Source organism: Salvelinus alpinus, chromosome 8 (genome assembly GCF_045679555.1).
Source record: "Salvelinus alpinus chromosome 8, SLU_Salpinus.1, whole genome shotgun sequence".
Classification (NCBI taxonomy): Eukaryota; Metazoa; Chordata; class Actinopteri; order Salmoniformes; family Salmonidae; genus Salvelinus; species Salvelinus alpinus.
This window is the reverse complement of record NC_092093.1, coordinates 8,033,011-8,045,372: the sequence shown is the minus strand read 5'-3', so window position 1 is coordinate 8,045,372 and position 12,362 is coordinate 8,033,011. Positions and strand designations below refer to the sequence as shown.

General features: G+C 45.7%; 1 protein-coding gene across 1 annotated transcript; it reads left to right on the top strand.

The window, feature by feature from the left end:
• Positions 1–5,174: 5,174 nt before the first annotated feature.
• paqr8 (progestin and adipoQ receptor family member VIII) lies at positions 5,175–8,468 on the top strand. Its single transcript, XM_071412562.1, has 4 exons — positions 5,175–5,368; positions 6,422–7,036; positions 7,521–7,741; positions 8,006–8,468. The coding sequence occupies exons 2-4, from the start codon at positions 6,505–6,507 to the stop codon at positions 8,324–8,326; spliced, it is 1,074 nt and encodes a 357-aa protein (XP_071268663.1). The 5' UTR covers positions 5,175–5,368; positions 6,422–6,504; the 3' UTR covers positions 8,327–8,468.
• The last annotated feature ends 3,894 nt before the right edge of the window (positions 8,469–12,362 follow it).

Genomic DNA, 12,362 nt, shown 5'->3' with positions numbered 1-12,362 from the left:
CACATTCAGACTAGTGGTTCCCAACTCCAGTACCCTCAACAGTACACATTCAGACTAGTGGTTCCCAACTCCAGGACCCTCAACAGTACACATTCAGACTAGTGGTTCCCAACTCCAGTACCCTCAACAGTACACATTCAGACTAGTGGTTCCCAACTCCAGGACCCTCAACAGTACACATTCAGACTAGTGGTTCCCAACTCCAGTACCCTCAACAGTACACATTCAGACCAGTGATTCCCAACTCCAGTACCCCTCAACAGTACACATTCAGACTAGTGATTCCCAACTCCAGTACCTCAACAGTACACATTCAGACTAGTGATTCCCAACTCCAGTACCCTCAACAGTACACATTCAGACTAGTGGTTCCCAACTCCAGTACCCTCAACAGTACACATTCAGACTAGTGATTCCCAACTCCAGTACCCTCAACAGTACACATTCAGACTAGTGATTCCCAACTCCAGTACCCTCAACAGTACACATTCAGACCAGTGATTCCCAACTCCAGTACCCCTCAACAGTACACATTCAGACTAGTGATTCCCAACTCCAGTACCCTCAACAGTACACATTCAGACTAGTGATTCCCAACTCCAGTACCCTCAACAGTACACATTCAGACTAGTGGTTCCCAACTCCAGTACCCTCAACAGTACACATTCAGACTAGTGATTCCCAACTCCAGTACCCTCAACAGTACACATTCAGACTAGTGGTTTCCAACTCCAGTACCCTCAACAGTACACATTCAGACCAGTGATTCCCAACTCCAGGACCCTCAACAGTACACATTCAGACTAGTGGTTCCCAACTCCAGGACCCTCAACAGTACACATTCAGACTAGTGGTTCCCAACTCCAGGACCCTCAACAGTACACATTCAGACTAGTGGTTCCCAACTCCAGGACCCTCAACAGTACACATTCAGACTAGTGATTCCCAACTCCAGTACCCCTCAACAGTACACATTCAGACCAGTGATTCCCAACTCCAGGACCTCAACAGTACACATTCAGACTAGTGGTTCCCAACTCCAGTACCCTCAACAGTACACATTCAGACTAGTGGTTCCCAACTCCAGTACCCTCAACAGTACACATTCAGACCAGTGATTCCCAACTCCAGGACCCTCAACAGTACACATTCAGACTAGTGGTTCCCAACTCCAGTACCCTCAACAGTACACATTCAGACTAGTGGTTCCCAACTCCAGTACCCTCAACAGTACACATTCAGACTAGTGGTTCCCAACTCCAGTACCCCTCAACAGTACACATTCAGACTAGTGGTTCCCAACTCCAGGACCCTCAACAGTACACATTCAGACCAGTGATTCCCAACTCCAGTACCCCTCAACAGTACACATTCAGACTAGTGATTCCCAACTCCAGTACCTCAACAGTACACATTCAGACTAGTGATTCCCAACTCCAGTACCCTCAACAGTACACATTCAGACCAGTGATTCCCAACTCCAGGACCCTCAACAGTACACATTCAGACTAGTGGTTCCCAACTCCAGTACCCTCAACAGTACACATTCAGACCAGTGATTCCCAACTCCAGGACCCTCAACAGTACACATTCAGACTAGTGGTTCCCAACTCCAGGACCCTCAACAGTACACATTCAGACCAGTGGTTCCCAACTCCAGTACCCTCAACAGTACACATTCAGACTAGTGGTTCCCAACTCCAGGACCCTCAACAGTACACATTCAGACCAGTGATTCCCAACTCCAGTACCCTCAACAGTACACATTCAGACCAGTGATTCCCAACTCCAGGACCCTCAACAGTACACATTCAGACTAGTGGTTCCCAACTCCAGGACCCTCAACAGTACACATTCAGACTAGTGGTTCCCAACTCCAGGACCCTCAACAGTACACATTCAGACTAGTGGTTCCCAACTCCAGGACCCTCAACAGTACACATTCAGACTAGTGATTCCCAACTCCAGTACCCCTCAACAGTACACATTCAGACCAGTGATTCCCAACTCCAGGACCCTCAACAGTACACATTCAGACTAGTGGTTCCCAACTCCAGGACCCTCAACAGTACACATTCAGACTAGTGGTTCCCAACTCCAGTACCCTCAACAGTACACATTCAGACCAGTGATTCCCAACTCCAGTACCTCAACAGTACACATTCAGACTAGTGGTTCCCAACTCCAGGACCCTCAACAGTACACATTCAGACTAGTGGTTCCCAACTCCAGTACCCTCAACAGTACACATTCAGACCAGTGATTCCCAACTCCAGGACCCTCAACAGTACACATTCAGACTAGTGGTTCCCAACTCCAGTACCCTCAACAGTACACATTCAGACCAGTGATTCCCAACTCCAGTACCCTCAACAGTACACATTCAGACTAGTGATTCCCAACTCCAGGACCCTCAACAGTACACATTCAGACTAGTGGTTCCCAACTCCAGGACCCTCAACAGTACACATTCAGACTAGTGGTTCCCAACTCCAGTACCCTCAACAGTACACATTCAGACTAGTGGTTCCCAACTCCAGTACCCTCAACAGTACACATTCAGACTAGTGGTTCCCAACTCCAGTACCCCTCAACAGTACACATTCAGACTAGTGGTTCCCAACTCCAGGACCCTCAACAGTACACATTCAGACTAGTGGTTCCCAACTCCAGGACCCTCAACAGTACACATTCAGACTAGTGGTTCCCAACTCCAGTACCCTCAACAGTACACATTCAGACTAGTGGTTCCCAACTCCAGTACCCTCAACAGTACACATTCAGACTAGTGGTTCCCAACTCCAGTACCCCTCAACAGTACACATTCAGACTAGTGGTTCCCAACTCCAGTACCCCTCAACAGTACACATTCAGACTAGTGGTTCCCAACTCCAGGACCCTCAACAGTACACATTCAGACTAGTGGTTCCCAACTCCAGGACCCTCAACAGTACACATTCAGACTAGTGGTTCCCAACTCCAGGACCCTCAACAGTACACATTCAGACCAGTGATTCCCAACTCCAGTACCCTCTGTGTGTGTGTGTGTGTGTGTGTGTGTGTGTGTGTGTGTGTGTGTGTGTGTGTGTGTGTGTGTGTGTGTGTGTGTGTGTGTGTGTGTGTGTGTGTGTGTGTGTGTGTGTGTGTGTGTGTGTGTGTGTGTATCTCCATATCTCCATACCTGCGTCTCTTGGTGCCGTGTAGCAAGTTGTTGTGTTTCTCGTAGACCTGCAGTTCCTCCTGCTCCTCCTGAACTGAGTCAGGATCCTCAGTGGCCAGGATGTCTACTGACCCACCAAAGGCCATCCCTACAACACACACACACACACACACACACACACACACACACACACACACACACACAGTAGTCTAGATCATAGATCAGTGGTCACACACACACTGGTTCTGGAAAGCTACAGGATATCCAGACGGTTGTCCGAGCCAAGCACTAAAACCATCTGATTCAGATAAAATCCTTGATAAGTACAATGACGTTGAATCAGCCCTGCACAACCAGCAGCTCTCAAGGACCAGGGCTGATGATCACTGCCTGGCATATCTAGTTACCTGTCCCTGGTGGTACATCTGATCCTAGATCTGTGGTTAGTAGTAGTAGTGTTACCTGTCCCTGGTGGTATATCTGATCCTAGATCTGTGGTTAGTAGTAGTAGTGTTGCCTGTCCTTGGTGGTATATCTGATCCTAGATCTGTGGTTAGTAGTAGTAGTGTTACCTGTCCCGTCTGTATCGATGCATCCTAAGGATGTGGTCTGAGACCTCTCTGTCCTGCTCTGCATTCATCTAGTCCAACATGATGAAGAGCAGGTCAAAACGAGACAGCAGAGTCCTGCAGACCAATGTTCTCCATAGGAGTCTTATACTGATCATACTGGGGAGAGAGAGAGGGAGGAGAGGGAGAGAGAGGAGACACTGATTAATGCTGTCCTAGAGAGAGAGAGAGAGAGAGAGAGAGAGAGAGAGAGAGAGAGAGAGAGAGAGAGAGAGAGAGAGAGAGAGAGACAGAGACAGAGACAGAGAGATGTTATGGATTCATTCACTTTCAGGTAGGATGACCATATTCACTCTTTCCGTCGAGTTTCATCTCAGTGTGTGAGTGCAAGGCTGTGTGTGTGTCTTTACCAGTCTCCTGGTCAGTAGTGACAGCAGCGGTCAGGCCCACTCCAGATGACCCTCGGCCGGTGGTTGGGATGGCTCGGGGCGCCGTGTGCAGGACATAACGCAGCAGCTGGGACTTAGCCACTGACGGGTCACCTAGTGGAGGGAGAGAGAGGGGAAGAAAGAGAGAAGGATCGAGAGAGGGGAGATAAATAACATTTAAGAAGTAATTCTTTTTTTTCTTTTTTTTTATATATATTTTTTCAAATCTTTATTGCTCCTCTATGAGAGGAGAAAAATACTCAACAGCAGAGCAGGAAGAAAAATAATTTTCCTCAGCACCCCCACCCCAAAACATCTTTCCCCTGCCATGGCAAGAAGAGAGGCTCGGAAGATACACTATAGAACATGCACCAGCTGCCTATTGCGCATGTTCAATATCTTCTAAGCACCCTTTGCATAGCCTGGTCCCAAATATGTCGAAGGACGCTCTTCCACCGATAGTACAGCAGATGGCGCTATTTAACTAAAACGAGCTGTGGCCATTGCATTATTTGCAAAGTATGTAATAGTGTAGTACATTGTAGTGTATTTATTGCAACGCTATAGGCACTGGTTGGTTTTTAAACGTATAATGAGGCTTTGCATATTCACATGTAAAAATGCAAAAAAAGATATTATAATGCTATTCGAAATCATTTATCAACATATCATTTGATATTTGATTTTATGCTTCAATAATACATAGTGTTTTCGGTTTCTAGTGTGCATGAAAAAGGCTTGTTTTTGATAAGCTATTGTGATTGTATTATGAGACACAAAATATCCTAGGCTATATATTTTATTGTGATGCATAACACCATGTGCGTAGCTTTTGGGATTAGATTGTTGTTTTTTCATAGCGCCACTGCCTCGGGAAAATGTAGGTCAGTCCTTGAGTTTTGGGCGTTCTCTGTTTAGCCCAATGGTTTAGCCTACCTTTTAAGGCACGCCCAGTCTCCCAAATCACTTCTTTGCAGTAGGGCTGCTATGCTGTCACTTGTAGATTGCTAGAGTTCACCTGGCGTGCTGCTATCACGCACTGTCTGTCTGCTTGAGAATAGGCATCAGCATCAGCATCACGATAATCGATGTAGAAATGAAAAACGATGTGGAGGGGGGAGCTTTAGTTTAGTCGAGCGCTGTAGTGGTATTTGATAACTGCGACGGCTCCCAGCAACAGGTGTTTTCTGTCTAGACATACAGAACGACAGGTGAGATTTCTATATTTTCAAACAATAATTTGAATATGAGAGGATAATAACTTGTCTAGCATTTTTTTATATATTATTTCCCTTTTACATTAATCTAGAACTCTCTCTCTCTCTCATTGCTTCTTGTGCTTAACCCATTTTTGGTAATTTTCTTCTAGATTCTAGAGGTTTAGTTGAATGCTGATAATGGGGCACTTACATGGATAGAGACAGACAGACATCCCATGCAGCCAGTGCAGAATGCTGTTGCCTCATCTGGTTTTTGTAGTTGTATTTTCTAGAATGCTGTTTGCCTCATCCCTGTCTTTCTAGTCTTTTTCCGTGGTACAAGTAACCTGATCCTAGATCTGGGACCAGGCTATTGTAGAACGCATGATGACAAGGAGTGGAATGATAACTCAAACAGACTGGCTACCTAGGCTAATTGTAGAAGCATTTCACCCATAAATGACAACCCCGATTTGTAAGTTTTCAAATAAGGGAAATGTCACCACTAATATCCTACACAATCACTCTTAATGTGAGAAAGGTAAGGCGCTGTCAAGAGTTTCAGAAGTGTCCCTTTCCAGTTGGCACTGTATCACTCACAATCATGGCTTGGTTTGTATTCTCTGGGTGTATATGTTTGTCTTTGATCTCCATAGGTGCTTATTAGTATCGCTGCTGACGCCATAGACAGGGTGGCTGTTGTCATTCCATAGTGTGTGTGGGTGGGGTGTCAAGGGAGGCAGTGAGACTAGGGTACTGGGCCAGGTAGCAGGCTAGAGGTAACAACTTACAGGTATGACTGCATGCCTGCTCTCTGGTGCATGCTGGTTTACCTACCTGCTTCCCAGTGTAGTTTCAGCTGACACTAGCTGACAGACCGGTGAACCAATTCCCAGATGACCAGCTATGTGAGAAATGTGTGTCTGTCAGCCTGCCTCATTTTAAACAGCATCGGTTTTGACCTAGTTGCTACTGTTGGTATAATACAGAATACAATACAACCTAATCTCGAACTTTGATTCTTTAAATCATCTTAATTGCATTTTCTTCTCTCTGTTTTCACAGCAAACCCAAGTCTTCCCAAATCAACTTTCCACCCTACTCCTCCTCGTCCGTCTTTCCTTCCCTCGCCCCACCTCTCCATCACCATGTCCAGCGGAGCCCTGGGGCGTCTCAGCACCTTGACTCTGAGTGTGAAGCAGCTCAGCCGGCTGCCTCACCTCTCCGACATCCTCCCCTCTTCACTCCCCTCCCTCCCATCCCCCAGCCCCACCGTCCTTGTCTCCTGCGTCCCCACTCTGTTCCAGGAGCCTTACATCCTCTCCGGCTACCGCCCGGTGGGGCAAGACTGGCGCTGCTACCTCCTCAGCCTCTTCCAGAGACACAATGAATCCCTCAACGTCTGGACACACCTTCTGGCAGGTCCCCTGGTGCTACTACGTGTCTGGGCCTATGGATTGTCCCTAGACTCAGCGTCCCTGCCTCTCTGCCTGTACATACTGTCTGCCCTCACCTACTTGTGTTGTAGCGTAGCAGCCCACCTGCTCCAGTCCCACTCCGAGCTGGCCCACTATTCCCTGTTCTTCCTGGACTATGTGGGTGTGTCTGTGTATCAGTATGGCTGTTCCCTGGCTCACTATTTCTACTGCTCTGAGCCTGCCTGGAGGGAGAGCACCGTAGGTACTTTGTGTTTTGTTTTATTATTATTGCTATGGGAACACACTTCTCTCCACACTCTAGTGCACTTTATTCAACCTGTCTGGATTCCAAGTGATACCCTATATAGTGCACTACTTTTCACCTGGGCCCAAAGGGAACATAATGCCATTTTGGATGCCTTAGGTACACTGTGTTTTGTTTTGGGATACCAGATTCTGATGTTGTGTTTATAATTGCCTACGGAGGATTACAGTCTCTCAACTCTTACTAAGTGTTCCACAAGGTGGCTTTTAAATCTGTAACATGTATTGCCGATTGTTGTAATATTGTGCTCCGGGTTGAAATTTCCCCTAGATACTGTTCTAGGATCAGCTTCCCCTCCCTTAATCCTAACTTTAACCATTAGTGGGGGAAATACAAAAGTGACCCAGGATCAGCATCTAAGGGCAATATCACCCTATTCTTAATACTGTGGAGTGACAAACTGTTCTACCTCTACCTCTAGGGTTCTGGTTCCTCCCTGGCGCTGCCCTACTTGGCTGGCTGTCCTGTGCCAGCTGCTGCTTTGCCAAGTCACGCTACCGCCGGCCCTACCCGCTCCGGAGGAAGATCTGCCAGCTGATCCCCACCAGCATGGCCTACTTCCTGGACATCAGCCCTGTAGCCCACCGCCTGGCCACCGTACCCTGGGGACAGGACCCCGCTCTACCGCTCCACGCCCTGCAGGTGGGTGGATGAATGAATGGAGGAATTATCATGGCTGTGGCAACTCTATGGGACGGTTTCCCGGACACAGATAAAGAAAGCCAAGTCCTAGTCTACAAAGCATGGTCAATGGAGAATCTCCATCTGTGTCTGGTAAACTGGCCCATAGAGTTGCCTGAGCCATGAAAATACAACAGTACAACACACACAAAAATTATTGAGGATTTAAAAAACACAATTAACAGAGTCAACTGACTTGTATCCATTGTGGTCCTCCATTTTTAGATGGCCTTCTTCCTGCTTGCAGCCCTCTTCTTCTCCTGCCCTGTTCCTGAGAGGTTCTTCCCGGGGCATTGTGACATCATGGGTCAGGGTCACCAGATCTTCCACCTCTTCCTGTCCCTGTGTACTCTGTGTCAGCTGGAGGCCCTTTTCCTGGACTATGGCAGTCGGAGGGATACAGTGCTGCAGTTGTATGGGGAGAGGCAGCTGTGGTACGCCGGTGTATCCTTCCTCGCCCTAGCACTATGTAGTGCCCTGACCGCGGTTGTCATGAGTAGGCATGTACAGAGACGACTGGAGAAAGGTGAAACTGTGAAACAGTGAGGAATGGCAGGGAGAGGAAGAATGAGAGACATTTTCAGTGTTTTGAGAGTGATCATGTCCTGTAAATGTATAGAGAGACAGTATTTATCTAAGACGCTGAACATCTTTGTAGCAGATAAATGGTTCTTGCCTTAAAAGATCATTTGATTCCTGTACAATCTAACCATTTCCTTCTCTGTTTACTTCCTGAACACAGGGTATATATTTCTTTATTACCTATTTCTGACTAGTTATTGATCAATAAGCTTTGATTCAGTAGCCTGATCCCAGATCTGTTTGTGCTGTATAGCCAACGCCTGTGGACCTTGTCATGCCAAATGTACAAACAGATCTGGGACCAGGCTATTGATTCAGTTTATATCTGAGGAACCCATGAAGGGTTTTTTTTTGTGTTAAGCTTAATGGAATTTCACCCCAAAGTCTGTCTGATAAAGAGTTAGTGAAATTGTTAAAGCTGGATTTTTGGCTTTCCCTTTCAGCTGTCGGAGTGAGACAGGGCAGGCCAAGCACGGGACTGAGCAAACAAAGAAGTCCGTTTTATTGAGCAGTGAACAGAACAGGCTGTTATTTTGGCCATAGTGACAGGCAGACTATAGGCCATGCAGAGCAGGATCTGGCAACTAGAGCGAGTGGGTTGAGGATCAGGAGGGGAGCTGTGGGTGACGAGGAGTGATGCTTTTATACAGGGTGAACCTGGGTCATATTGGATATACTAATTGGCATTTTTACAAAACAAGCAAAAGCATTGATGCAAGACAAAATCTACACAAAGAAATGTGTTGTGTGATTGGGATCTAGACATATTTGTATTACATCATAATGAAAAAGCCCATCAACATCCATAAATAGGATGACTCGCTTGGGAATATGACTGTTCAGAAAATCAACATGAATGTAGAATTCTATAGCAAGCTTGTTGTTTCTATGGCCGGTGTTGAATACCAGTATTCTGTTTCTATGGCCGGTGTTGAATACCAGTATTCTGTTTCTATGGCCGGTGTTGAATACCAGTATTCTGTTTCTATGGCCGGTGTTGAATACCAGTATTCTGTTTCTATGGCTGGTGTTGAATACCAGTATTCTGTTTCTATGGCCGGTGTTGAATACCAGTATTCTGTTTCTATGGCCGGTGTTGAATACCAGTATTCTGTTTCTATGGCCGGTGTTGAATACCAGTATTCTGTTTCTATGGCCGGTGTTGAATACCAGTATTCTGTTTCTATGGCCGGTGTTGAATACCAGTATTCTGTTTCTATGGCCGGTGTTGAATACCAGTATTCTGTTTCTATGGCCGGTGTTGAATACCAGTATTCTGTTTCTATGGCCGGTGTTGAATACCAGTATTCTGTTTCTATGGCCGGTGTTGAATACCAGTATTCTGTTTCTATGGCCGGTGTTGAATACCAGTATTCTGTTTCTATGGCCGGTGTTGAATACCAGTATTCTGTTTCTATGGCCGGTGTTGAATACCAGTATTCTGTTTCTATGGCCGGTGTTGAATACCAGTATTCTGTTTCTATGGCCGGTGTTGAATACCAGTATTCTGTTTCTATGGCCTGTGTTGAATACCAGTATTCTGTTTCTATGGCCGGTGTTGAATACCAGTATTCTGTTTCTATGGCCGGTGTTGAATACCAGTATTCTGTTTCTATGGCCTGTGTTGAATACCAGTATTCTGTTTCTATGGCCGGTGTTGAATACCAGTATTCTGTTTCTATGGCCGGTGTTGAATACCAGTATTCTGTTTCTATGGCCGGTGTTGAATACCAGTATTCTGTTTCTATGGCCGGTGTTGAATACCAGTATTCTGATTTTAGTTGACATTGCAGTCCATGAAAACAATGACAGTACCAGGCAGGTACTTCCTCTAATACTGCTATTGGTACACAGCACACTTCCTCTAATACTGCTATTGGTACACAGCACACTTCATCAGGTTTCTGTGCACACTATTGACCCTGGTTGCATCTGAAATGCCACCCAATTCCTCATAGGGCTCTGCATGGTCAAGAGTTGTGCCTTCAGAAAGTATTCAGACCCCTTCACTTTTTTCCACATTTTGTTACATTACAGCCTTATTCTTAAATGGATTAAGTTGTTGTTATTCCGCATCAATCTACACACAATGCCCCATAATGACGAAGGAAAAACAGGTTTTTAGAAATGTTTTTCAATTTTTTTACTGACGTTACAAGCTTGGCACACCTGTATTTGGGGAGTGTCTCCCATTCTTCTCTGCAGCTCCTCTCAAGCTCTGTCAGGTTGGATGGGGAGTGTCGCTGCACAGCTATTTTCAGGTCTCTCCAGAGATGTTCCATCGGGTTCAAGTCTGGGCTCTGGCTGGGCCACTTCAGAGACTTTCAGAGTCCCCAAAGCCACTCCTGTGTTGTCTTGGCTGTGTGCTCAGGGTATTTGTCCTGTTGGAAGGTGAACCTTCACCCCAATCTGAGGTCCTGAGTGCTCTGAAGCAGGTTTTCATCTAGGATCTCTGTGTACTTTCCTTCAACCTGACTAGTCTCCCAGTCCCTGCTGCTGAAAAACTTCCCCAGAGCATGATGCTGCCACCACCATGCTTCACTGTAGGGATGGTATTGGCCAGGTGATGAGTGGTCCCTGGTTTTCTCAGGACATAACACTTAGCATTCAGGCCAAAGAGTTCAATCGATGTTTCATCAGACCAGAGAATCTTGTTTCTTATGTTCTGAGAGTCCTTAAGGTGCCCTTTGGCAAACTCCAAGCGGGCTGTCATGTGCCGTCTGGCCACTCTACCATAAAGGCCTGATTGGTGGAGTGCTGCAGAGACGGTTGTCTTTCCGGAAGGTTCTCCCATCTCCACAGATGAACTCTGGAGCTCTGTCAGAGTGACCATCGGATTCTTGGTTACCTCCCTGACCAAGGCTCTTCTCCCCCGATTGCTCAGTTTGGCCGGGGTCCAGCTCTAGGAAGTGTCTTGGTGGTTCCAAATTTCTTCCATTTAGGAATGATGGAGACCACTGTGTTCTTGGTGACCTTCAATGCTGCAGACATATGTTGGTACCCTTCCCCAGATATGTGCCTCGACACAATCCTTTCTCGGAGCTCTATGGACAATTCCTTCAACCTCATGGCTTGGTTTGTGCTCTGACATGCACTGTCAAATGTGGGACCTTATATAGACAGGTGTGTGCCTTTCCAAATCATGTCCAATCAATTGAATTTACCACAGGTGGACTCCAATCAAGTTGTAGAAACATCTCAAGGATGATCAATGGAAACAGGATGAACCGGAGCTCAATTTCGAGTCTCATAGCAAAGGGTCTGAATACTTATGTAAATAAGGTATTTTATTTTTTTATTTTATACATTTGCAAACATTTTTTATTTTTTTTACTGTTTTCACTTTGTCATTATGGGTTAGTGTGTGTAGATTGATGAGACAAATAATGTAATTCATTTTAGAATACGGCTGTAACGTGAAACAAAATGTGGATTAAGTCAAGGGGTCAGAATACTTTCCCGAATGCACCGTAGATGGGAAATAGGGTACTATTTGGGCCGTGTCCCCTGATTCTGCTTCTCTGCCCTGGTTGGCCCACCTGTTCTAGTGCTGTAGTACAGAACAACAGTATTTCTGTGGACTGAAGACTTTCCTTGTGAAAATGATCTTACTATGGGGTTTTAGCCAGCTCTTAGGAAAAAGAATTTAAAACAGAGAATTTGGCCTATTGGGAAAAATATACAGTATATATATTTTTGTTACAACCAATATTGCTCATTCTGTGATCGAACCAGATATAGGGACTAAACCTGACATAGTTGACAATGGCAGTATGATATATAATGGCAATATGATATATAATGGTATTTTAAACCAAATGTGATAGACCAGAGGATTTCAATTGATCCACAGCAGTAACATATTATTTTCAGGCCGATATTATTACACCTGACTCAAGTATTCAAGGGCTTGATGATTAGCTGAATCAAGTGTGCTAGTGTTGTCCTAGCTGGAGTATAAATGAGCTGGTTGAGGAGCCTCTGTACTAGGACCGTAATT

Excerpts from the sequence above, each read along its gene's own strand:
- paqr8 (XM_071412562.1), top strand. The coding sequence starts at position 6,505 with ATGTCCAGCGGAGCCCTGGGGCGTCTCAGCACCTTGACTCTGAGTGTG. Across the intron at positions 7,037-7,520 it reads CTGGAGGGAGAGCACCGTAG|GGTTCTGGTTCCTCCCTGGC; the intron begins GTACTTTGTGTT and ends CTCTACCTCTAG. Across the intron at positions 7,742-8,005 it reads TACCGCTCCACGCCCTGCAG|ATGGCCTTCTTCCTGCTTGC; the intron begins GTGGGTGGATGA and ends CTCCATTTTTAG.